The sequence below is a fragment of the Poromitra crassiceps genome (genome assembly GCF_964638095.1).
Source record: "Poromitra crassiceps genome assembly, chromosome: 6".
Classification (NCBI taxonomy): domain Eukaryota; kingdom Metazoa; phylum Chordata; class Actinopteri; order Beryciformes; family Melamphaidae; genus Poromitra; species Poromitra crassiceps.
In genome coordinates this window covers 4,276,806-4,303,346 of record NC_139627.1, presented here as the reverse complement: position 1 = coordinate 4,303,346, position 26,541 = coordinate 4,276,806, and the positions used below count along the sequence as shown (strand labels likewise).

The 26,541-nt window shown below is 44.7% G+C and overlaps 2 protein-coding genes across 2 annotated transcripts in view; both read left to right on the top strand.

Moving 5' to 3' along the window:
- Positions 1-514: 514 nt before the first annotated feature.
- Positions 515-6,255, top strand: lamtor5 (late endosomal/lysosomal adaptor, MAPK and MTOR activator 5). Its single transcript, XM_083638594.1, has 4 exons — positions 515-642; positions 747-808; positions 2,891-3,008; positions 5,880-6,255. The coding sequence occupies exons 1-4, from the start codon at positions 608-610 to the stop codon at positions 5,938-5,940; spliced, it is 276 nt and encodes a 91-aa protein (XP_083494720.1). The 5' UTR covers positions 515-607; the 3' UTR covers positions 5,941-6,255.
- An 810-nt stretch (positions 6,256-7,065) lies between these two features.
- slc16a4 (solute carrier family 16 member 4) overlaps positions 7,066-26,541 on the top strand; it is a gene marked incomplete at its 3' end in the record, with an annotated part of 33,849 nt that continues 14,373 nt past the window's right edge. Inside the window, exons 1-8 of the mRNA XM_083638798.1 lie at positions 7,066-7,325; positions 7,764-7,836; positions 11,701-11,841; positions 20,378-20,516; positions 21,506-21,638; positions 21,949-22,092; positions 22,248-22,409; positions 22,620-23,258. Of these exons, the coding sequence (XP_083494924.1) occupies positions 11,819-11,841; positions 20,378-20,516; positions 21,506-21,638; positions 21,949-22,092; positions 22,248-22,409; positions 22,620-23,258 (1,240 nt within the window). The 5' untranslated portion in view covers positions 7,066-7,325; positions 7,764-7,836; positions 11,701-11,818. The remainder of the gene's footprint in view (positions 7,326-7,763; positions 7,837-11,700; positions 11,842-20,377; positions 20,517-21,505; positions 21,639-21,948; positions 22,093-22,247; positions 22,410-22,619; positions 23,259-26,541) is intronic.

Genomic DNA, 26,541 nt, shown 5'->3' with positions numbered 1-26,541 from the left:
TCAATGTGTCAGGCCGATGGTGGAAAATGAAATAGAGAAACAGAGATAGATAGATAGATAGATAGATAGATAGATAGATAGATAGATAGATAGATAGATAGATAGATAGATAGATAGATAGAAGAATAGCCTACCTAGAATAATGTGAAGCCACATAAAACAAAACAAATAAAGGAATCAATTAAAAATGTATTTGGATAAAAAAAAAAAAAGGGCAAATCAAGAATTGGCCTGTCAACTGGCTATCTGAACCTTGATGGAGATATGTTCAGAACAGCTGTCATTCTTGAATAAACGCATTTGCAGAATAAATATAGCCTAATACATATTTATATGAATACATTAAAATACACAACACAGATTAATATTTTAATCCAGGTTATTTTAGTTAAACATGTATGAAAACACACATAAGCATAAGATTAGAGGGTTTGAGCTGCTCCCCAATCGCATCGTGTATTTTGTCCCTCACGCGGACTGTTAGCGGCAGCGCACGACACGTGACAATCAGCTGACTCTGGCCCAGGAAGATTTCAGGAAGCAGAAAACCATAACAACAAATCACCTCACAAAACTTTCAATTGACACTTATATACGATTGTTAATCATGGAGGCGACACTCGAACAGCATCTCGATGACACGTAAGTCCTTACCCGACTCTTATTTGCTAATATTTTAAATCTTTGGCCGTTAAAGACGATTTTCGTTGTCTGTCTTTTTTTACTTGTTTATTTTTCTTTTGCAGCATGAAGAATCCTGCAATCGTGGGAGTGCTGTGTACGGATCAACAAGGACACAACCTGGGCTGTAAGACAACACATCCCTGTCTTTGTGTCTATAACGTTACTTATAATACCGTCTTGCAAGTCCAGCTTGTTGAGGCGTGGGAAGCCGATAGCAAAGTGGTTTGACTGGTGTTAAGTTGGTTGTTCATGATGCTAACGACCTCAGGTGGAAAGAGAAGGAAACTGAAATGCTTCAGTGTCAACTGGTTGAATACCATTGAGCTATTAAGTCACGTGGATGAGTTGAAATAAAAGATCAACGACTTTTTTTTCTATGCACACAAAAGGCTCTCTCAAATGTTGTTCACAAATTTGATCAAACCTGTTTACCGAGCACCTCTCCTTTGCCAAGATAAACCATCCACCTGACAGGAGTAGCTTATCAAGATTATATTATTATGATTATACATGTTGTTTATACATGACTATATTCCACAGGTGTGCCTTGGGCTGGTCACATGACTATGTTCTACAGGTGTGCCTTGGGCTGGTCACGATTAAAGGACACTCCAAAATGTGCAGTTTTATCACACAGCACAGGAGTGCTTGAGGGAGTGTGCAATTGGCATCATGCTGACTGCAGGAATGTCCAGCAGAGCTGTTTTCAAATGCCTTTATATTTTTGTTCAGTATAGTTCCCTTGTTTTGTGAGCCTTTCTGAAGTCGTAGAACGCATCACCACCAGCCCAATATTTGCAGATGGTCCCTTTTTAATGTTATTAACAAATCTGCTAGTTAAAAATGTCTTTGAGTCCAAATTACAGCAAATACTTGAAAATGACCATGATGTAAAGGTGCGCAGTTTACAAAAATCACTAAATTTTAGTATGTAGAGTAGTTCTTATTGGTTATTTTCTGTCTGCGGTGTGGCCAGATGACATTTAAACAGGAATACCAATTAAGAAATGTCTTGCTGTTCCCCTGGCTTGCTGAGACAGTTCAATGAGTTTGAACTTTCCCGGGGTAAGGCATGAGGGTTTTAGAGGTTAGGATAGTTTAGGTAGATCAGCTGTAGATCAACTCGATTTTTTTTATTTTCATATAGTTCAGGTTAAGATTAGATTAGAGTAGGTTAGGATAGGGCAGGTTAGGCTGTGGATTAGCTAGATTCTTTGTTTGCTATGGAGTTCTGGTTGAGTAGTCAGAATGTCTGCAGCAGTTGCTTATTTGGTTTGGCTATTCTGCTGCCCCGGCAGTGGCGGTGGGGCAGTGGGGATGTTTTTGTGACCTTTCACACCAAAGTGAACTTTGTTTTGTTAAAGTAACTTTCTTTCTCTTCATTGCCAGTAATGATTCTGAGTCATTAACTTTAAGTATTGTCCAATATTGAATACCAATCCAGCTGAATCAGAGAGAGAGAGAGAGAGAGAGAGAGAGAGAGAGAGAGAGAGAGAGAGAGAGAGAGAGAGAGAGAGAGAGAGAGAGAGAGAGAGAGAGAGAGAGAGAGAGAGAGAGAGAGAGAGAGAGAGAGAGAGAGAGAAAAAAAAAAAAGTAGATGTACTTTATGTCAGAGGGAAATTCAGTTAGCACTGTCTTGTTTCAATGTCCATCCAAGTACTGAACAATAATAAAGGACTATCTTGGCTTACTGTGGAGGCCAAGCTAAAATATAGTCTATTCTCATTCATGCAAACTGTCATTTGGAAAAAAACCACCACATTTTCTATGTGAAAAAATAGTACATGCTGGTTTCTGTCATCGGTTTAAGACGCGTCAAGTGAGTACTGGTCATTTAGTTGTACCTAGTCCACATACAAATTTTATGATGAGAACCGTGCTTTACAGAGGTTCTGCTCCCTGCTGCGGACATGAGACAGATCAAAAATAGGTTTTCCTTCAAAAAGTCACTAAAACAAACCTTGAATCCACAATAACCATTTTGTTGTTTTAGATTATTGTTTTTATTGCTTTTTATTGGTTGTTTTTATTGCTTGTGTTTGTGATTGTTTTTATTGTTTGTGATTGTTTTTATTGCTTGTGTATGTGATTGTTTTTATTGCTTGTGTGGACCCCAGTAAGACTAGCAACCACTTTGTGGAAGCTAATGGGGATCCGAATAAAGAATAAAGAATGAATAATGCTTGTTTATTTCTATAACTACCAGGCCGCGGCTCGCTGTCTGACGAGCACGGAGGCGTGGTGTCGGTTCTGGCCAAGCAAGCTGCAGCTCTCACCAAAGACCCGACAGACACGCCCACCGTCTGCCTGGAGTCTGACTCGGGGTGAGTAGAGGGGGTTGAATCTTTGGCTGCATTCAGTTCCATGTCAAATGCTTTCTTGTGGATCTTCTCTTCCCTTGAATGCAGGGGGGTGCGGGGGAGACACTGACATGTACATAGAGACACTGCGTAACGCGTCACCATTCAGAAACCACGCCCAAGACGGGGGGAAAACAGAAACCCCCCCTCCAATCCTGGCGTTCTCCTATGTCACGTGCATGGTTGCGTGTTGCACAAAAATATCGTATATACGGAAGATGAACACTCCGACTTACTTCCTTGACAGCTAGATCCACATTTTTCTTCTCGCCAATTCTCAGTGGCTTCCTTGTTTTGCTCGGGAGTACAAAAAAACTAACTGGCGGTTTTTTACATTTGTTGTCTGCGCAGCCCCACCACACAACAGCTTTTAGCTATGTTTAATTCAAGGAAAATGACGCTGGTGTGTGGAAATGAACAGAGCTTTTCCCCGTGATGGGCGTGGCCTATTTCATGCAGTGTCTCTCTATTGGCTAATCAAGTGATGATTGTCTGAACCTTTATAGGCTGTATTCACTTGTTACCTGTCTTATGCCTGAAGAAGGTCTATGACCGAAAGCTTGCAATAAATAGATATTTGCACAGATTTGAGTGTGCGGACGCTCCTTTTCTCATTCAACTTGATACTTTTTAAGCTCCAGCACCTCAGCAAAGTCTGATACCGGATGAGCGGTAGTAATTTTACTATTTTGAACAGACTTTTATGTGCAATGACGCACAGAGAGCTGACATCAGAACAGACGCTAGCTGGTACAAAGGCTATGGATTATGTGATGAACAGAACTTGTTAGAAATATCTTAATGTCATGTGGTAATTCCCCCCAGCCAGCGTTAGTCATAAGCAGTAGCAGGTGCAACGGAAAGTAATACCATGGGGGAAATGTTCCTGATATCTGAAATGTTGTCCTGAGCTACATATAGCCGAGGAGTGTGCTGTTCTTCTGTGAAGAAGATGGCAGGTCACTGTGACACCGGAATGGGGCAGACAAACAAGCAGTATGACCTTCTGATGTGTTCTGTTTGACCAAGCGCGTTGAGATGATTAGTGATTTACAGGATTGTCTCCCTGCTCTGAATGTATTATTAATTATGTATTATTGTATGTGTATCATTAAAACTGAAGGTGGTTTCAAAGCAGTCATCTCTATTGAAGTTCACGGCAGTGTGGCATTTCTGCGAAGGAAGAGACATAAATCTACAACAGTGATTTTTGGGTGTACAAAGTTGAAAGAAGGATACTGTATCTATCTACAGTATGTTGTTCAGTGTTGACTTGTGCTGATTCCCAGCCTTTCTTCCCTTCCTGAGAAGCAGAAGGTTTACTTGTTGTACGTCAGACATTTTGTCACATCAAGGGAAGACGGCATGCTAACATCGTCTGAATGCTGCCTTTGTCTTCCTTTACTCGATTCACATCTTGGCTCGCTTGACTTCGTCTCCGTGCGCTTCAGGGTCGCCTGTATCGGGTATGATTAACACTTCCAATGTAGAGAGAGGTGAGACGGATGCAGCCGGGAAGAAGCTGTTCAAAGAGATCCAGTATCAAAGATCGAACGACCCTCATTTTTACCTCAGACTGGTATGGGGTCAAGCCTCAGCAGCGGAATGTATGCGTCATCTGCTTGGTTATGCTGCCACCTTGTGGACACTCCAGAGCATCATCCGGTTTCATGACCATCCGTGTCTTGAACTCTGCACCCCTCTGATTCTTAGAAAGAATTAATTCAAAAGTAATTTAATGCTTGTTTTTATATAGCAGCAATCAACCTGCTGCCTTGTCCCATTGGTTTATAAAGACTGTCTGACAGCTTTGTAAATGCGTTACGATAATGCTATACTTAGTAAGTCAACAAGCTGTGACTAAATGACTCGATGGCATTCTGAGAACTGGGGCAATCACATTTTCAAAATAAAATGTAGCTGCCCATTAAAGCTTCACAGTGAGGTGTTTATTAGATTCTCAATTATTAGTAATGAAAAACAATGAGAAATTCCTCAACAAACATCAGCATTTAGACGGCACAGGACAATAAAATCCATTGAAACCTATGATGATGATGATCACCATAATAATGATCAGAATAAAACATATGAATGTATACTCATACTTCTAAGTCAGATAATGGCCTTTCTTTTATTTATTTTTTTCTTTCTTTTGTGTGATTTCCCCCCTGTTTTATACTTGACCAATTCCCCTTCTGTCCCGGTCGTTGCTCCACCCCCCTCTGCCGATCTGGGGAGAGTTGTAGACTAGCACATGCCTCCTCCTATACATGTGCAGTCACCAGCCACTTCTTTTCACCTGACAGCGAGGCGTTTCACCCGCAGGACTTAGCACGTGGGAGGATCACGCTATTCCCCCCCAGTTCCCCTCTCACCCGAACAGGCAACCCCGACCAACCTGGAGGAGGTAATAGTGCAGTGACCAGGACACAAACCCCTAATCCGGTTTCCCACCCCGCAGACACGGCCAATTGTGCTTTTATGGATGCCCGACCAAGCCGGGGGGTAACACGGGGCTCGAACCCGTGACCCTCATGTTGGTAGGCAGGGAATCTACCGCTGCACTACTCGAACACCCAGATAATGGGCTTTCTATAGACAACTGTGATCAATCAAACCTATTGGAGTGGCCGACACGGACAGACTGATGTGCTTTTTGATCAAAGATCACCCTGTCTTGATATATCAAGTTCCACAAACCATAGCCTATTTCTGACTAAGCAAGCAGTCGCTGTCCATATTATGGTTGATTTTTTTTATCAATTCAACATTGTGTGCATCATCGTCTGGCATCATTAAACTAACTCTTTGCTTTTCTTTTGGTTTTCATAGGAACATTCTAGTGAGGACGCATGGAACTATTACAGTGGCTGTTCACAAGATGGCATCCTGAAGATGAGCATGATTCACTGAGGAGTGTCCTGTACAGTAATTTATGTAAACAACATGCACCCACCCCACAAATGAAATGAACTTTGAGAATCGGGTCATGTTTTACCGGCTGTCATCAGATCAATCTTGAGTTAACAAACCGGTCTCCTTTGCTTTGCCTATTTTCAACTCCAGTCTGAAGCGGTCTGATCCAGAACTTAGACATAAATGACTATATCCTCCTGTCAAGTGTGAATACAATATAAACCCTGTGAGCTTTTGCCAATGTTGCGAACATTCTAATACTGAAAATCCATTTGTGATTTCATAATAAAAATGTAACAAGGACCAATCTGTCGTCATTGGATCCTGTTTAATCTTTTTCTTTTTGTCAGTCCCCTGCCTGTAACTTGAGTTGGTGTCAAGCTGCTCTCATCCGTGTTAAGTATTGATTATTTTCTCCTTTGCTCAGTGTGTCTGGTTAAAGAGTGTTTATTGTTGCCAGGTAGCTACATGCATTAAAAGTGAGGTTACACAGTTTTCCATCATAAGCAAAAACGTTCATTAGCCCACTGAAGTCCTATTTGCTGTAATATGGGTCGTTACGGGTTATGTAGACCAGTGGTTCTCAAACGTATTTTTAGGTCAAGGACCCCTAAACTGACTAGACTCCCATTTGATAAGATTTTGTCCCAGGGAACCCCCATAACTCCCGTTGCTTTTAGATGTTTTATTACAGAACGTGTATGAAACCCATGACCAAAATGGTCATATTTCTGTCATTGTGTTACTTATGTCTGGAATTCTAGTGAAAATAAATTATCCCCGTTTTTGCTAGGGACCCCCTCAAAGACCCCTGGGGGTCCCCCGGACCCCATTTTGAGAACCACTGAGTAGACTGCCTATGAGCACAAACGGATAATATGCTGCGTAATTGCGCATAATATGATGCGTGTCACCACGACACGACGTATCCGTAAATAACATCATTCTGAATACACTTGTGCGCGCACACACCGAGGAGGGGTTTCGTTGATGTTTTGAAGGCGGGTGTGTTTTCCTTTGGATGAGGTTTTGAGCTACGTCTCAGGTCACGTGGTTTTCCCTGGCTGTGAAGCCCTGGGTTTTGTGCGACCCTCAGCCAGCACAGGCAGCGATGTTGTGGCTGAGATCCGAGAAGCAACTCGGAGGAATTCACTCATAGGAGGCAAAGTTATGGCACGGGCATCCTCGAAGAAAAGGGCCACACTGCAACTTTTTTCTGCAAGATATCCCCACATAGCATCCTCCTCCCGACCCGCACCATGAGAGGGATGTTGCGCACACCTTTCTAGCGCGCAAAAACCTGTCTAATTGCGGTTAATTGAATTTTGGGGCAGAAGTGAGCCGGACTGGCGGCGATTTCAGGTATGGACTATTTTAATGTTGTTTTGTAAACGTAAATTACAGCAATCAGTAGCCTATAGCCTATTAAACAATGACAACGAACGATAAGGGGAAATGGGACTTAAGAAACAGATAGCCTGCTATTGACATATTGTATGGAATGCAGTATTTATATTTTATTTTATGATTGTTTTATAGTTAGTTCTAATTGCTTTATAGTTGGATGAGTGTTAATCAGTTGTGCAAAAGTCATACCCCCAATGTGTTATGTGGCATTTTAAAGTTATTGGGACAGAATATCAAATTAACGTCAATGCAGTTTTGTGTTTTGCCTTTTTTTTGGTCAGATTGCAGATTTTGCAACCAAAGCATCTTCTTGAAATGAATAATAGTGTCACTAAACCTATACGCCTAAATTTTCGCCTGAATACCTATTCCTTACATGTTCTCCCATCCCAGCATGCTGAGTGAGGGGCGCAGTGCAACAGGGCAGTGAACTGTCTGAAGGTACCAACCGGCTCACAGGCACACGGTAAGACCTCCCTGCTCTGCTGACAATACTGCGCTGTATGTTTACCCCATTCGCCTTCTAGGGATAATGGTCTAAGCCAAGATTTCAAGTACTTTACTATAATCTCACAATTCCTCAGGACTAATGTCTCAGTACTCAAGCTGATGCAAGGGTAGTATGAATAGTTAGAGGGGTTGTGATTTTATTTATTTATTTATTTATTTATTTATTTATTTATTTATTTATTTATTTATTTATTTATTTATTTATTTACTTACTTACTTATTGGGGGGGTATCCTGATGGGTTTGGTGTCTCACAGCAGGCTCGACTTTGAAAGAATCGGCCAGGAGAATACAATGTAGAAAGTACATGACAGGTTATTTATAGCCTGTATAAAAAAATAATGTAGCCTTTATCTAGTAACAGTAGGCCTGTAGTATTTTTACATAAATGCAACTTACTATCAGTCCTGCTGGGAAACTTAAACTAGTGGTTCTCAAACGTTGTCACATCAAGGACCCCTAACCTGACACAAATTAGACCACAGACCCAATTTGATTTAAAACATTCTGTCATTGTGTTACTTATGGATGGAATTATAGTGAAAATAAATGATTCCCCTTTTTGCTGGGGACTGTCCCCGTGCACAATGAGCCAGGGGGTGAAAGAAACAGTAATCCTGCAAAAATCCTGCAAAAAACGGAGTTCAACTGCTTCCCATCCACATTGTCAACAAAATATTTCGAGTCTGAAATGCCCTATGCGTATACACCCATAAATAAAACATATTAGCATTGAGCTCAGGTGCACTAAGAGAGAAGTTTGGCCCGGACACTGCTGACACAGCTCCGGCTGCAGCTGACAGTGACTGAACCCAAAACAGCTAGTCTCTCAAGCCAGACTGTTTCTTCCACATTCTGCGAATGCACCAGAGACAGTCTGCACCAGAGACAGTCTGCACTTCACGCTCACAAAGTCTGGTCAAAGCTTCAGATTTGACAAAGTTAAGGGCGATGGGTGACTCCCCTTGCATGGGATTCCTTGCACAACAACTCTTACAAGTACATAAGCACATTGGTTAACTGTACTGTGGTAGTTGGTAGCACTATGCTGTAATATAGCATATATATATGTATGTCCTTTTTGTTTTTTCCCTTTTTTCCCCGTGTCTGAGTCTGTTCAACTTTGTTCTTGGTGTTCAAAAAAACCTGTAAAATAAAATATTGAAAAAAAAGTTCACCTGTTCGCCAATGTGGGCGTGGCAAGTTCAGTAAGTTCAGTTCCAAGTTGGCCCATGACTTCCTTTTCTCCAAAGTTTCATGCAAACCCATTCACCACCTTTTGAGATATCCTGCCGTGCCGACAAACAGACATTTCATACTCCAAAAAACATGACCTCCGGCCAACTCCGTTGATGGAGGTATTCTTCAAAAACTGGGACCCTTATTTCACTGTTATATGGTGGATCCATTCGGAGACATTGAAACTTCTTAATATGCAGTAATAACACATTTTCCATAGAAATCCCGCCAGGGTTACCGTTTGGAATTTACAACCCTGACTAGTAGCGATAACGTTTTGATCACAGGGATCTTCTTCAAAAATGCAAAGCAAGCCTACATTATGAAAATGCATAGTGCATAGTTTGAACAGGACTTTGCATCTCCCACAGTGAACAGTAGGTAATATTTTCTTTGTGCAGACATGTTAGAATATGAGACTTCTTTCTTTTTACAGGCCATATTCAATGTCAATAATGCTAGAGGATGGCTCGTCTTACCAAACATCGCTCTCTGGTTGCTTACTGTATGTAATGGCTCTTGTATTACACTGACGTCAGCAGAGTGTCTTCTCAAGACCCTCCCTTGTTCTGATTTCACACTGTAATTTTACTCGTGATGTAAAAACGGAGCGTTTTCCAGCACCAGAGAGGGATTCCCAACTATTTGGGGGAACTCACTTGTTTGACCTACTTTCTGTACGCTTTCCCTACGCTGCCTTGAACTTGGCCCAAGGGCGCATGTTGACAGCCCACTTTTAGAGAAGGAGGTTGTAACACATGCGAAACATGTGTTACGACATGCGGTTTGGAGTCTGAGGAAGACACTTTTGCGTGTCGAAACGTTAGCCCCGCTTGTTTGCACCTATTAAATTGCCTAACTTTGACCGTCTGCTCTCCAGATTACTTCGTTCACATGTGTTTACTCAGTCCCTCTTCTGAGAGGCACCGTGGTCTGGCATAGTAGTTGGTCAGCTGAAGCGTGGATATGTTCCCTCTGCGAGGTTGTAACACACTTTGTGCCGCCCACTCTTTGGTTGACATCACCTGAAGAGACTTCTAAGTGCAGTGACAGTGACTGTGCTGTGCCAATATAGCTGTCAACAACACCCTCAATTAGATTCATCTGGTGAGGCTTGAAGGCATCTACACCAGTGTTGGGCAAGTTACTTTCAAAATGTAATATACTACATATTACTAGTTACTTTCATTTGAAAGTAATAAGTTACTTTACAATATTACTTTCTGTGTAGAGTAACTCGTTACTTATTACACTACTTTTGCATTACTTTTACCAAAACAACAGCAGCAGCAGAATGACATTGCTGCCCCAAAACCATCCCGAATTTCTTTTTTCAACTGCCTTGAAGTCAGTGTAAACAATCCAAAATTCGAAATTTTATTCTTTTCCTTTGTTATTGTCATCTGTAGTGGTTATTTGCATAAAAACACACAATTTGATTAGGAAATTATTGTATCCTTTATTATTGTATACCTTTTTTTAAATATGTGCTTTGATTTAATCAAATGTAACTCAATTTGTAACTTGAGTTACTTGACAAAGTAACTGGTATAATATTACTGAAATCCTATAAGTAATAAGTTATATTACTGAGTTACTGCTAAAAGTAATATATTACATAAGTTACTTTTGTAATGAGTTACCCCCAACACTGATCTACACACACGCTCACACATGCACGCCATGCGCGCGCTCGCTCGCACACACACACACACACACACACACACACGCACACACACGCACACACACACACACACACACACACACACACACACACACACACACACACACACACACACACACAACACGGGAAGGAATCATTTTTAAGGGCAGGTTCTTCCCTGGCAGGTATATGGGCTAACTGTAACCGCATCTGTGGAGGGGCGTGGATCAGAAGTTGTTTTTAAAATAAACCCAGGATTCCTAAAGCACACACTGGTTTACTTTGTTGGTTTATTTAGAATCATTTTAACCGCTGCCAGGTTTCCACAGATTGATGTTTGATGTTGCATGCACCTGTCCTGCACAGATTTCTCCTGCCCTAAATGCAGGCGCGGACTGCATAATCGGGCACGTCGGGCAAATGCCCGGTGGCCTGGCCTGGCCTGGCCTGGGGGGAAAAAAAAAAAAAAAAAAAAAAAATTGGTGCTCACAGTCAGGCCACTCACTGAACAGCAGGCCAGGCGCCGCCCACTTTACTAGTGGTTTTATTACTTTATTCAGGGTTAAAGTGGGTGCATCTCATTGTAAAATTGGACTCAAACGGCCCAAATTGGGCTTCAAACGGCCCAAATTGTGCTTCAAACGGCCCAAATCTGGCTACAAACGACCCCAAACGACCCAAATCTGGCTACAAACGACCCAAAATGGGCTTCAAACGGCCCAAATCTGGCTTCAAATGGCCCAAATTGGGCTTCAAACGGCCCAAATTTGGGCGCATCGGCCCGTATCGGCCTGGCCTGCTTGGTATCTAATGCCCGGCCTGAATTAGGATCCCAGTCCGCCCCTGCCTAAATGTATATACTGTATAGATGTTCATGTTCTCTGGTGGGTTGCCAGTCATTGTGGGTTTCCCGTTGCAGGTGTAAGGCTCATCTTGACGCAGTCTATAGATTCAAGTACCAGTCGAGACGAGCCTGAGAATGACACTAAGACAATAGGACTTCTGCATTCTCTTTTCCACCTCCAGTAGCGTCAACCATGCTACCAAAAGAGCATAACAGGTAATAACCCTGGTCAAGTGTGCAGCTGGTTTTGTCAGTATCCTTTGTGCTGTTGTTGGCTCTTTGGGTCATTGACTATAACCTCAGTCCTCTCACCATTCACGTAGAGATCGCATGTATGTTTCATTCTCTCACTTTACCTGCAAAAATCCCTCCATTTCACATTTATTTTGATGCTAAATGACAAATTATTGGATTCCATGTTGCTATCTCCTTCTAGAGAAAAAAAAACATAATCCAACATCATAATTAATCAGCAAGCTTGAGTGATTTCTGAAGATTGAAATGAATTCAAATTTCATGCAGTAAAAGAAAACACGATAATGAAGAGAACTCACTGGACAAGGTCAAACTGTCGTTTTTGCTGACTTCAGTAAATCCATAACTGGCTGACCCCTGATCTCCGAGGCTTAGCAGTCAATTTGCTGTCCCAATTGAAAAGAGAGAGAACGAGAGAGAGAGAAAGTGTGTGTGTCCAAGACCATATTACTAAGTCATATCTTATCATATTCATTCATTAATATTAACCTAAATTCTCAAATTGAGCGATATTCCCCTCAATGATGCCATGGGGCTGCCATCATGGTGGTGTAAGATCTGAGCTCTTCGTGATGGCCTGGCCTACCTGTTTCCATATGACCGTCCCTCTCTCCCTCTCTCCCGCCTCCAACCTCTCACACCTTGAGTGATTGATTTGCAGCGCTCGTGCAGCTCTGTCCAGGAGCGTGGCCCAAATCTGTCGAAACATGTTCAACTCGTGAATATATGTGGCTCCAGGCGGGTGTTTAGGTTTAGTTTGTGTTGGGAGACTTCACTCAGAATTTGTAAAGACTGATTCTGTGATAATGCACGTTACTATACCGTCACCGTGACACTCGTCAGATTTCCACAGTGCAGTGCTGTAACTGTAGTCGCTTCTTCTAAAAGAGTCAAACAAGATTCCTTTACATGTCACCCCAAAAAGTGATTTTATCCAGTGATTCTCAACTCTTTTCATACCCCAATTTGATGAGATTTATTAGTCTTTCTGACCCAAATCTGAGAATACTCTTTATTGTTAGATATGATTTTGTGCAGAATTCCACGACTATCTGTATCATAGGTATAGAGATAAGAGTGAAACTATGATCCTAACAGGGATTTTTCTACATTATCTAATTGTGTTCACTTCTGCTAAATGAAATAATGCTGATTTTTTAACAAATTCATCAATTTGCCGGGGACCCCCTGGAACCTCCTCAAGGAGCCCTGGTGGTCCCCAGACCCCACGTTGAGAACCACTTACTTTTATTTGTTTTATTGGCCTTGACTTTAAAGCAAATCACAAGGTGGGAAATTGTTCTCTTTTCTTACATATGTTTTTCCAAGTCTTGGGGTTCCTGTTCAGGGCAGTTTTTTCACCCCCACTAAAATCTTTGGTTCCTCTTCTGTTTTGAATTAGACTGGTCACACACACTCACACACACACACACACACACACACACACACACACACACACACACACACACACACATACACACATGCGCGTGCAAACGCACACACAACCGCGCATACACAAATCTGGCTTTTAAACTGGGGCAGGAGAGAGGAACCTGTAAATGGTATCTCCCCATTTTCTCCCAAAGGAAATGCTTTGTAAGTGTTCTCGTCAGGTCACAGGTGTCCACTACCATATCACTTTAAGTCGTCTGCGGGTCAAATCAGGACATGTGTTTTTCCGAGAGCATTAAACGCAGAGTCGACTGCTTTTCTTTGAAATCCAACCTTAAAGAGGATGTGAAATGTAAAAGAGATGGAGGAGAGCGAGGAGGGAGCGTCTTTGGGGGGGAGGTTTGCAATAATGCAGAGCTAATACCAACCTCACTAGGCACTACAAGGTGCTGCTGATCCCCCGATCCGCCCGAACCCTCAGACCCACCAACCACCAGCGCACATTCACAGACATGCAGTGCAGCACTGTGGGGACAACTTGTGAACAGCACATGGGGAGGAAATACTTTCCCTGCAGTACACTGGCCCAATTCATTCGGCTTCTAATCCGCTCTGCGCGCTCTGCTTAATTTGGCCTTGGCTTCTTGCACACGTCTTAAGTCAGACTGAGTCAGTGATGCAGCAGGCTGCATCAGGGCTGTACGCCCTTTCCCCTTACCTGGACTCCTGTCAGAAGTCACTTATGTTTGCTTTTCAACATCTGAGAGTTATTTTAAGCTGTTGTTGACGTGTTGGTATACAGAGGCAAAGTGAACGTCACTTCCTGCTTCAGCAGCACTGTACCAGAGATTTTCTTGCGCAATTTATTTTCCGATAGACATTTGGTAAAATGCTTATAAAAATAGTTTTACTTGGTCAAACCAAACGGTTCAGCTATATTTAGAATCGGGAGAGACCGTAGAACATTTTACTCCGACCAAAACGTTAAAAAAAACAACATTGAAAAAATATTTTCTTTAAACCCGCATTTTTTTTTAACGTTTTTTATTTTTGGCTCTCTATAGGGTGTGGTTTAAATGGGCAGAGTTTGAGGTAATGAGACATTCACCTAATGTTTCTGCGACATGTTAGGAGGTGCCTCTAATATATTGGCTGCAGTGAAGCAACATTCCACTTCGTTTTTAACCTGAGGCTTATTCGGCACTTGACCTGCCATGAAAACTCATTCAACCACAGATTCCGCTACTGTGTTTACATCATTTTGGGAGTCCGGATCTACTTTTATTTTTAAATACTAATTTTAGTGTGAACCCAGAATAGAAATGCAAAGTGTTAAAGGAACACTCTGCCCATTTTCAACTAGCTTTGTATCATTAGAACATCAGTAGTATATCAAAAAACTGTAAACTGTTTTGAAGTCTGTCATTTAATTTGACAGTTATTGAGTGTTAAAGTGTGGACCAGTGACATCACTGGTCCACACTAACTCAAATGAATAACTCATTAGCTCAAATCAACTCTCAATAACTGTCAAACTAGATGAATGATGAATAGTTTGACAGATATTGAGAGTTGATTTGAGTTAATGAGTTATTAATTTGAGTTAGTGTGGACCAGTGATGTCACTGGTCCACACTTTAACACTCAATAACTGTCAAATTAAATGACAGACTTCAAAACAGTTTACAGTTTTCTGATATACTACTGATGTTCTAATGATACAAAGCTGGTTGAAAATGGGTGGAGTGTTCCTTTAAGTGACAGTTTTTGTCAGGATATTTGCGTTCAGCGTGGTGTTTACATTGCAGCACAATGGTCATCCTCTCATGAATTTGAAGCATGCAGAAGCGATGAAAAATGAAGCTAAACTAGTTCAGGCAGGCAAGTAGCAGCTCCAGCTGTCTTGTAGGCTGATGTGTTCGCTGAACTCTGTCTTGTAATGTAGCCTGAGCTGAACCTGCACATTGTGCATTGTTAAACTCACTTCCTTGTTCCCTGCTGCTATTCACCCTGTTGCCACTGTTGCTGCTGCCTGCATCACCCCCCCCCCCACCCCACACCCACCTGCATCACCCCCACCTCCACCTGCATCACCCCCACCCCCACCTCCACCTGCATCACCCCCACCCACACATCCACCTGCATCACCACCACCACCACCACCCACACCTCCACCTGCATCACCACCACCCACACATCCACCTGCATCACCCCCACATCCACCTGCATCACCCCTACCACCCCCACATCCACCTGCATCACCCCTACCACCCCCACATCCACCTGCATCACCCCCACCTCCACCTGCATCACCCCTACCACCCCCACATCCACCTGCATCACCCCTACCACCCCCACATCCACCTGCATCACCCCCACCTCCACCTGCATCACCCCTACCACCCCCACATCCACCTGCATCACCCCTACCACCCCCACATCCACCTGCATCACCCCCACCTCCACCTGCATCACCCCTACCACCCACACATCCACCTGCATCACCCCTACCACCCCCACATCCACCTGCATCACCCCCACATCCACCTGCATCACCCCCACCTCCACCTGCATCACCCCCACCCCCACATCCACCTGCATCACCCCCTCCACCCCCACATCCACCTGCATCACCCCCTCCACCCCCACATCCACCTGCATCACCCCTACCACCCCCACATCCACCTGCATCACCCCTACCACCCCCACATCCACCTGCATCACCCCTACCACCCCCACATCCACCTGCATCACCCCCACCCCCACATCCACCTGCATCACCCCCTCCACCCCCACATCCACCTGCATCACCCCTACCACCCCCACATCCACCTGCATCACCCCACCCCCACATCCACCTGCATCACCCCCTCCACCCCCACATCCACCTGCATCACCCCTACCACCCCCACATCCACCTGCATCACCCCCTCCACCCCCACATCCACCTGCATCACCCCTACCACCCCCACATCCACCTGCATCACCCCCTCCACCCCCACATCCACCTGCATCACCCCTACCACCCCCACATCCACCTGCATCACCCCCTCCACCCCCACATCCACCTGCATCACCCCCTCCACCCCCACGCCCACCTGCATCACCCCCACCACCCCCACATCCACCTGCATCACCCCCCCCCCCACCAACGCCCACACCACCACCCCCACATCCACCTGCATCACCCCCACCCACACCTCTACCTGCATCACCCCCACCCACACCTCCACCTGCATCACCCCCACCACCCCCACATCCACCTGCATCACCCCCTCCACCCCCACATCCACCTGCATCACCCCCATCACCCCCACATCCACCTGCATCACCCCCCCCCCCCCCACCAACGCCCACACCACCACCCCCACATCCACCTGCATCACCCCCACCACCCCCACATCCACCTGCATCACCCCCTCCACCCCCACACCCACCTGCATCACCCCCACCACCACCTGCATCACCCCCCCCGCAACGCCCACACCACCACCCCCACATCCACCTGCATCACCCCCACCACCCCCACATCCACCTGCATCACCCCCACATCCACCTGCATCACCCCCACCACCCCCACATTCACCTGCATCACCCCCACCCCACCCCCATATCCACCTATGGGGATCGGTGTCTTCATGGTTCCCAATGAGGGCGTTATAGTTGATCTCACCCTGCTCTCACTTCTGACTGGCCTTGACATGTGATGCATCATCTTGTTCAAACATATTTGATCCCCTGTCAGCCTTTCTGCTTTGTTGCTGTTGGATGAATGCACAGAATGTTTGTTGTGTTTATGTTTAACAAGGCTACTTAGAAATCTGTGGACAAGAGTCAAAGTCTTGGGAGGAGGAGGATCGCTGGGAAACGTTTTTCCAGGAAAATCAAGGAGGTCGACTTTTGGCGTTTGTTTGTGGGCTGCTGAGTCAAACTGCAGCTGACTCGCCTGCATCACCTCACAACAACAGAGCTCTGACTCACCTTCACAAAGCTGCTCCCAAGCTTATGACCTCACAACTCCATCATCAAATACACATGATACACACACACGTGTACACACACATACAGTACACATCCATCCATGCATACTGTACACATGTGCACTCACACCCACAAACACACACGTACACACGCGCGCGCACGCACACACACACACACACACACACACACACACATGCGTACACGCACGCACGCACACACACTCACCCACAAACACATATCCATACACACACGTTAGTACGTACGCATACTAGGGATGGGCATCGAATTTCGAATTTTCGAATAATCGTTGTTATTATCAAGGTCGACTTTTATTATTGAAATTCGAAATTTGTTTATTGAAAAAAAAAAAAAAAAAAAAAAATTTGTGAGTGAAATGTTGCATTGTCTCCCCTGATTCTAAGTATAGTCGAATCGCTTGGTTTGAGCAAGTAAAACAATTTTTATAAGCAACCTCTCCCTCTTCATGGGATTTCATCCGCCTTTCATTTTTCCATAAACCTTGCTTAAAATGCTTATAAAAATTGTTTTACTTGCTCAAACCAAGCGATTCGACTATACTTAGAATCAGGGGAGACAATGCAACATTTCACTCACAATTTTTTTTTTTTTTTTTTTTTTTTTTTTTTTTTTACATTTTTAATTTTTTTTACATTTAATTTTTATTTTCGAATTTCGATTAAAAGTCGACTTTGGCCAGCGAATTTCGAATAGTGTTTTTGCTAGAAATGCCCATCCCTAACGCATACGCGCGCACACGCACACACACACACACACGCACGCACGCACGCACACACACACACACACACACACACACACACACACACACACTTAAAAATACATTAAAATACATGAGATGTAATTGTTTTCTGTACCTCTCAGTAGCCCATTATCAACCTCACTGACCATGTGCCAAATGCACACACCGAATGGCACTGCTTTGTGGATCAAAAGAAACAGGAGAACGGTACAAGCTGCTCTTAGAACGTGTGTTCTCCTGCTCTTTGGCGGGGCAGAAATCTCCTATTAATACATATCTAATGTGTGTCGTCACCTTGAATTAACGGTCAAGTAGAATCATCATCAAAAATTCAACTTTGGCCGCTCTCACGCGGAGGAGATGTGAGAGTGAGGGGACCAAAGTTGCTGACAGGGTTAGAGAGTCAAGTAATGAAATATTTACACGCGCTGCGACAGGGAGACACTTGATGTAAACACTGAGGAGACTCTCAGACCAGACCAGACCAGGCACGGGAGCTGTAACATGAGCAAACAAGGTGGACGAGTAACCAGGTCTGGCTATGCTGTAACTCACCTGCTTTACAAATCGCTCACAAGTCATTGCATCAATCAGTAGCGAATAACCCTCCGGTTAAAACTAAGTGGAATGTTGCTTCACTGATAGTTATGAAGCCATTAGAGGCATAACATGTCACTAACATGTCACAGAAACATTAGGTGAATGTCCGTCACGTCCTGCTTCAGCACTGTACCAGAGATTTTCATCCGCCATTTATTTTCCCGTTGACATTTCCTAAAATGCTTATAAAAAGAGTTTTACTTGTTCAAACCAAACGGTTCAGATATATTTAGAAACAGGAGAGATCGCATAACATTTCACTCGGACCAAAACGTTAAAAAAAAGGGTTTAAAGAAAATATTTCTTTGTTGTTTTTGTTGTTGTTTTTAGTTTTGGTCCAAGTGAAATGTTCTATGGTCTTTCCCGATTCTAAATATAGCTGAACCGTTTGGTTTGACCAAGTAAAACTATTTTTACAAGTATTTTACTAAATGTCTATGGGAAAATAAATTGCGGAAGAAAATCTCTGGTGCAGTGGTGAAGCAGGAAGTGACGTTCACTTTGGCCTCTCTATTTGGGACACTTCAAGTATTATTATTTAAAAAGAATGATCAAAGTACCTGACAGCTCTCCCATGACATCATGATCACAAATGTCATTGTTATGGATGGAGTTGTCTACAGGTAGTTGCTCACCTGTGTCGAAGTGAAATTGATTCATATACCATAAATGTGAATAATGCAAATTCAATGTCATGATAATGGCTACTTTGGTACATTTCAAGCTTAACCCATTGATACCTGATGCAGCATTTGCGTGTATATCCCTCATTTGTGTGCGTATCCCTTTAAGACCGCGAACCGCGTTAACGCGGTTCGCGGTCTTAAAGGGATACGCACACAAATGCTGCATCAGGTATCAATGGGTTAATTGAGATTGCTTGACACTTTTGAATAGGTATTTTGGTACAGTGGTAACACATAACAGCCAAGTGATGACATGTCAGCAGGCCCAGAGTAGCCCCAGGTTGAGACGGGGTTAAAAGGGGAGACAGTTAGGTCAAGAGGCGGTAGAGATTTGAGAACAGTCATGTTTCACCTAAAGGTTTTACATGTCTGACACATGGACTAGCAAATCTTCCATTTCAAACCCCCCATTCAACCCATTGAAACTGAAAAGTGTGAAACCACCCTTTTTGTAACATGCAAATTGGGTCAAGACTGTATTAAGTACTGTTTACAGCAAATCGTGCACTGTACATCAGGAATGTCCAAAGTCCGGCCCTGGGGCCAATTGCGGCCCGCGGACTGATTTTAATTGGCCCTCGTCTTGTCTCTCAGAATATACTATAATGTGCTCCTCCACACAGTATTGGTTAATCAAGCAAGTTCAATTTGCATTTTTTCCCTTCACCTAATGATGACAGCATACAGTTTGTACAAGCACCAAGTAGGAACGGCACATTAAGAACTAATGATTTCAGATGGTAAACCAATTATTTTAGACATGCATACATACATACATACATACAAAAATAAAATTACAGTACATTTGTACGTGATTTGTTATTTTATTTTATTTATAACCCATATGATGTGAGAAGCATCATTATTATCTAATCATTAACATTATCTAATCTGCTTTACATAAACTTTTCCCCTACAGTGATCACTACTGTGTTAACAACACCTCAGCTCAGAACAGACATCATGCATTTTGATAAAGCATTTTAGAGGAGTGGCTTATGGTCAGAAGAATGCAGCCTGTGAGAGACTTACTTTAAAGTCACTGCATTTGTGCTTGCAGTGAAACCAAGGCAGCCATGCTCAGCCTGTTCAGGAGGGATGCAGCAGTGACCAGTAAGAAGGACCAGGAGAAAGAGATCCAGTATGTGGACCCTCCAGATGGTGGATGGGGCTGGATGGTGGTGCTGCACTGCTTCCTGGTACGTCCGGCTCGTTTCTCTTAATCAACTATTCCACCACCATGCACACACAAGACTGCAGACTTGTTCCACAAACACATTCAAATAGATGTAATGCATAGATACAGCTGCAACAGAATACGACGGAGCAAACACAAATACACATTTTAAGACATCATTTGAAGTTGAATGCAGTGGCTTAATGTGATGATTATTGATGTCGTTTTTTACTCTCATTTCAAATTCAGTCTTCTCCATTCATATTGAGCTCTCTGAGAGACATCCAGTGACTAAGGAAAAGCAAATGAGCAAATGTTGAGGTCATTTTCTTTAGCGGGGGTTCTTATCTGGAGGAAACCTCATGGGAGCACGGGGAGAACATGCAAACTCCACACAGAGAGGCCCTTTTTGAGTTAGTGGTAGTTAATTAATTAGTTAGTTAGTTAGTGAGTTAGTCCGTCAGTTAGTTAGTTAGTTAGTTAGTGAACGTTCAGAAATGATACAAGGACAGAACTTCAACTAGCTTTTGAAGAAGCACGAATACCTCGAAACCCGTGGTGCAGTTGTGTGGCCATTCAGCCTTATGGCACTTTAGGTTTTGAGGGTACCTCACCAACACGGCTAATTGATTTCAACATGGAAAATGTTCCTACCCAAAGCTGAATTTTTGAATTTGGTAATGAGGGCCGACTAAATGGGCAGAAATGGCTAATTAGTGTACACATGTTCAGCACCATGGAGAGCTCCATTCGTTAGCTACTGATGGAGCTCACCTGAGTGGGAACCAGGGAAGCCAGCACCATGGGAAAGATCGTAGTAGTTGCACCACTATATTGGATTGAATTATTTGCTTTCCGTTTTGCTTTTTCCTAGGAGACAAATTAAAGAGCTTCAAATCGAATCTCTTTCCATAGTTTGCTCCCTTGATAACCGCGTGTGTGTGTCTGTGTGTTTGTGTTTGTGCGTCTGTCTGTACATGCCCGTGTGTGTGTTTCTGTGAATGACTGCAGGTAAATGTCTTGGTGATGGGAACGCTGAAGAGCTTTGGGATCTTCTTTGTGGCATTCCAAGACGAGTTTGGAGGCTCAGCGGAGAGCATCAGCTGGATCGGGTCCATCATGTCCAGTCTGCGTCTGTCTGGAGGTTCGGCTCAGCACCACAACGCTCTGTCTGTCTGCATCACGTCACCCGGCTTGAATCTCACAAATCTTTCCTCAAATAATTGTCTCCTCTGTCCTTGCTTCATTCCCCCAAAAATAGTTGAAAGAGGAGAGCAAAGTGTGTGTGTGTGTGTGTGTGTGTGTGTGTGTGTGTGTGTGCGTGTGTGTGTGTGTGTGTGTGTGTGTGTGTTCGTGTTCTCTCCAGTGTGTGTTGACAGGCTGTTGGACGTTGAATGTTGGAAAAGCTTTTGCGATCACATTTCATGGTGGTTCTTCTCCTGTCTTCTCTGTAGCTCCCCTGGCCTCTGTGGCCTGTGCCAAACTGGGAACCAGGGTGACCTCCATCGCCGGGGCGGTGCTGGTCAGCGGAGGCTTCCTCATAAGTATTTTTGCCACCAATGTGGTGTTCCTGTACGTCAGCATGGGAGTGATAGCTGGTAAGTGGAGCTATATGGTGAGCAAAACTCTACACTCTAAAGCTGCCATTTATGTGTGTATGAAGTCATTGGTTGTGGGCATAAAGAAATGGCCTCTCTGACCTCGTCCCACTGACTTGCAAGGTGTTTGATGTAACCTTCTTGACCCCCTTCAGGAATGGGCTTTGCACTTCTATACCAAGGCTTCTCAGTTGTCACAGCGCTGTACTTCCGGAAGAGGTTAGCAACGGCGTACGCGATTGGGCGATCTGGGATGGGTTTGACCTTCGCCCTTGCCCCATTCACGCAGCTGCTCCTGGACCTATATGCTTGGCAAGGTGGGTGGGACTGGTCCATTATTTAGGAGGTGGTGACGATCCCAAATGCATTTATTTCATTGTTGCACACTGTGTACAACATATAGAATGTTTTCCGGTGTGCTTCCATTTTTGCATGGGTTGCTGCTATGACAATACAGTAATATGACAGGTGACAGGTTTGGGACCCGAGGGAAGGCTGTTGAAGGATGTTCTGTTTGTCCTCCACAGGAGCCATGCTGATCCTTGGGGGTCTCATGCTGAACCTGGTGGCCTCTGGGATGCTGCTGAGACCCATCCACGTGAAGCCTTCAACCCCTACCTCCTCCCCCCTGCAAAGGAGCCCCACTCCCTCTTTCAAGAGTTCCTCTAAGAGCTGCATGAATGGGAATGGCTCCTATCACCAAACCAATGGCATCTCCAAATCAGACTCATTCCCATCCCCTCCTTGTCCCCTCCTGGACACTGAGAGCCCAGGGGACCAGCGAGCCCTGGGCCCCCAGGACCACTCAGTAAAACCTGAACTGACCAAGCTGGTCTTCAACGGTGTGAATGGCCATGATCCCCACCACCACGACTTGAGTCCAAGTAAACCCAGAAGCCCAGACAGCTCGACGGAACTCAATGGCAGCATGAACGGGTCGGCCATCGTCGGGTTCTCGTCCCACGCCGGCACGCCGGCTGAGGCGTCCGTCAGAAAAAACAAAGTGTTGGATTTCTCCTTGCTGAGGAACCCGTTCTTCTGCATCTACACCTGGTCCCTGGTCTTCAGCCAGCTGGCCTACTTCATCCCTTATTTCCACCTGTCTGCCCGAGCCAGGACCCTCGGCATCGATGCCATGGACGCCTCGTTCATCATCTCTGTGGCAGGTGAGTGAGGGTCACATTGGTCACATCTTCTAAAAAGAAAACGATATTGAATTGTAATTGATTAGGCTCTCCCTGCTCCAACAGGCCATTTACACCTGGCATTAACATGCGTTTTCTGCCATCAGATTGCAATCAGATTGTACTTGACCACATGGTGGCCCTGTCTATGTGCCCGACAGCCCGCAGTGCTGACAGCCTGCAATGCCGATAGCCCACAAGCAGAACCAGCTGAGCGAGGCAGCGTGCAGCGTGTCGGTGGACCGGCTGGAGCTAACCTCTCCCCCACCCCCCACGCCTAAACCTAACCTCCCGCAGACCCTAACCCTAAACCTAACCTCTCCCACCCCCCACGCATAAACCTAACGTCGGCATTGCGGGCTGTCGGCACTGCGGGTGGTCGGCATAGCAGGTGGACCCCGACCACATTAGCCTGATTCCATTTACACCTGGCGTTAACATGCGTTTTTTGCATCTGATGGCAGAAATGGGTGCCCTCTCAATCCGCATACAGTGACAATTCCTACATAATTTTTGCGCACCAAACATGGATCCATTCTTCACACTAGTATATATGAGTTTGGAAAGCAGCTGGTTCAATAGACACAGGATTGATAGCAGGTGCTGCTATTTGTCTTTGAATAATAGCTTCTTGCGGTGGTGTTCACTGTGAAGAGGGAGGTCCAAGTTTCCTTTACGACTGCGTTTAAGAAGCGATGCAAAAAAAAAAAAAGTCCTCAGTCAACTTCTAGGCATTAATAATTTCTGAGCTGCTCAGACTCTGCAGTCTCTTATGTAATGAATGTTCTTACATAAAAGCTGAACTTTGGTCCACTGGCCAGCAGGGCGGGTGGGTTCAAGCAGTATACCATTGATGAGGCCACTCCATATGAAAAAAACAGCATTAACATATTGTTCACAACCACACGTGCGTATAAATCTGGTACGGGTGCCTGCTGGTGCGGCTTAGCCAATCATTTGAAACCGTACAGACTGGGTGGCGTTAGTGTGTTTGTATAAATGATCCCATGCCATGGTAATCACTCGATTGTGTCTGTAGATCAGGTTAACGTCCACTAAATGGTTTGTTACCACAGTCTAAAAGGAGAGGCCTGTGACAGAGGCTATCGTCACAGTACAACAGCCAGTTATTTTATTTAATAATAATAATCCTCGCGTCTCTTATCGCGTAAATAATCGAAAGAATTGTATGGCCGTGGCGTCTTGATGTAAAACACCCTCTCTGTCTGTTTGGCATGATGCCTGTTTGTCTATTGATGCCATATCTGCACGGTTTGAGGTGACCTCAAGGACCATTTAGATCCTGCTTTTTAAGTGGGCAGCATGAATAAGTCATTGCAAACGATGTCGATCATTGCCAGGATAAATGCACGGTCTCCTTTGTTGTCCGTTAGGGATCGGTGTGTCACAACAACAAGAACTAGAGAAAATGGGCACATTAAAAGGAAAAAGATTAATTTATATTTATTTTTTTGTAACACTGTTGTCTGTTCTAGAAATACAATTGGGATGAAAACATACCGAAGCGAAACTAAACTCAAGCAACACTGCTTCATACAAATTCAGAGGATACACGAAAATATATTCTACACAGAGAGCGAGAGTAAAGGAACCTTAAAGCCTATTTGTCATGGTTTCTATGGAAGCCAGGCACAAACCAGAGGATGTAGATGTCTCAATTTCCCCCTGGTGGCCTGTGGGGTCTTCTCAAACGAGCGGCATGCCAGCAGTCTGTGCCAGCGAGCCCAGGGAGACAGACACAGACTCTTTGGACACAGACACATTTTCTCCGTCACATTCTCTGCTCATGTGCAGTGTGATGGGAAAGAGAGAGAGAGAGGCAGAACGATAGAGAGAGCTTCAGAAAGAGAGAGAGAGAGAGAGCACCAGGGAGACTGCGGGTGCCACCTACTCCACCACAAAGCCACCGTCCCAGTGTCCTGCTGTCCCCCTCTCTCTCTCTGTCCCCCGGCCCAGCGCCTGTCACAGAGGCCCATTGAGTCGGCCCCAGGCAGGGAGGGAGGCCAGGCCACTATCGTGCGGGCCGCGTCCAGCCCACAACACACTGGCGTCGCTACGGCAACAGCCCACTGAGTAAAGTCGCTGCCGTGGCGACAAGTGGGGCTCCCAATTTTCTCCGGTTCCAATTGTGAAGTGGCTGAGAGGAGCCAACAGCAACTTCTTCATCATGAGAAAACCAACATGCCTTCTTACATCGCTTGCGTTTATTTAGTGACTCCATGTCCCCCCTTTGAAGCAAAGTGAGTGGCAATCCGTCCATGCCTTCTATCCTCCTATGTAGGGCTTAGGTATCGCTACTCGATACCTAAGGTATCGACTGAAATAACCCAGTACCAAGTAGTAACTCCTCCAGTCAAACGATACCTGCATTCGATCCTTTTTATACACGGGTCTAGGGAAAAAATGGTTTTGCTAGCAGCCAATCACCACAGGCGTCCTTCAATTTAATGTGACGGTGTGATTGGCCCACGCCGCAGCAGCTACAACCCATACATTCTGTGGCGGTGAAATAGAACGCGGCCTATGTGACAGAGTTCAGCGAGCGTCGTCGAAACGTTCAAAACTCACATGACGGGTTATTGAATGAAGTACGCTATTGGTATCGGTATCACTTTGAGGGTACTGGTAGCTATAGCAGCTCAGTGGCCTTGTGGTCTGAGTGTCCGCCCTGAGACTGGGAGGTTGTGAGTTCGATCCCAGGCAGAGTCATACCAAAGACTATAGAAATGGGACCCATTGCCTCCCTGCTTGGCACTCAGCATCATAGGGTTGGAATTGGGGGGTTAGATCACCATATGATTCCCGAGCGCGCCGCTGCTGCTGCTCACCGCTCCCCCAGGGGATGGGTCAAATGCGGAGAACAAATTTCACACACTCAGGTGTGTGACAATCGTTGGGACTATACTGGCTTTACCTTTATTGGTGCTCGTATTGTCATTTTTGAAAGGACACCCAGCCCCTTACCCCTATGGCCTGTGAAAGCCCGGATGCGTTCACAAACACCTGCGTATGTCTCTGCATCGAGGGGAGACATCATCATCATCATCATCATCATGTTAGTAGAATCATAATCATCGTAATCATGTTAGTAGAATTAATCATGTCCCCCGAGGCATTTGGCCCAAAGTGCCACTATAACGTGATGACCGATGAGTTCTGAACGGGACCAGCTGCAGACCTGGACTAACCTGCTGCGTTTAAAACACACAAACAAGCTCACAAGTGGTCCGCATGCAAGGCAGGG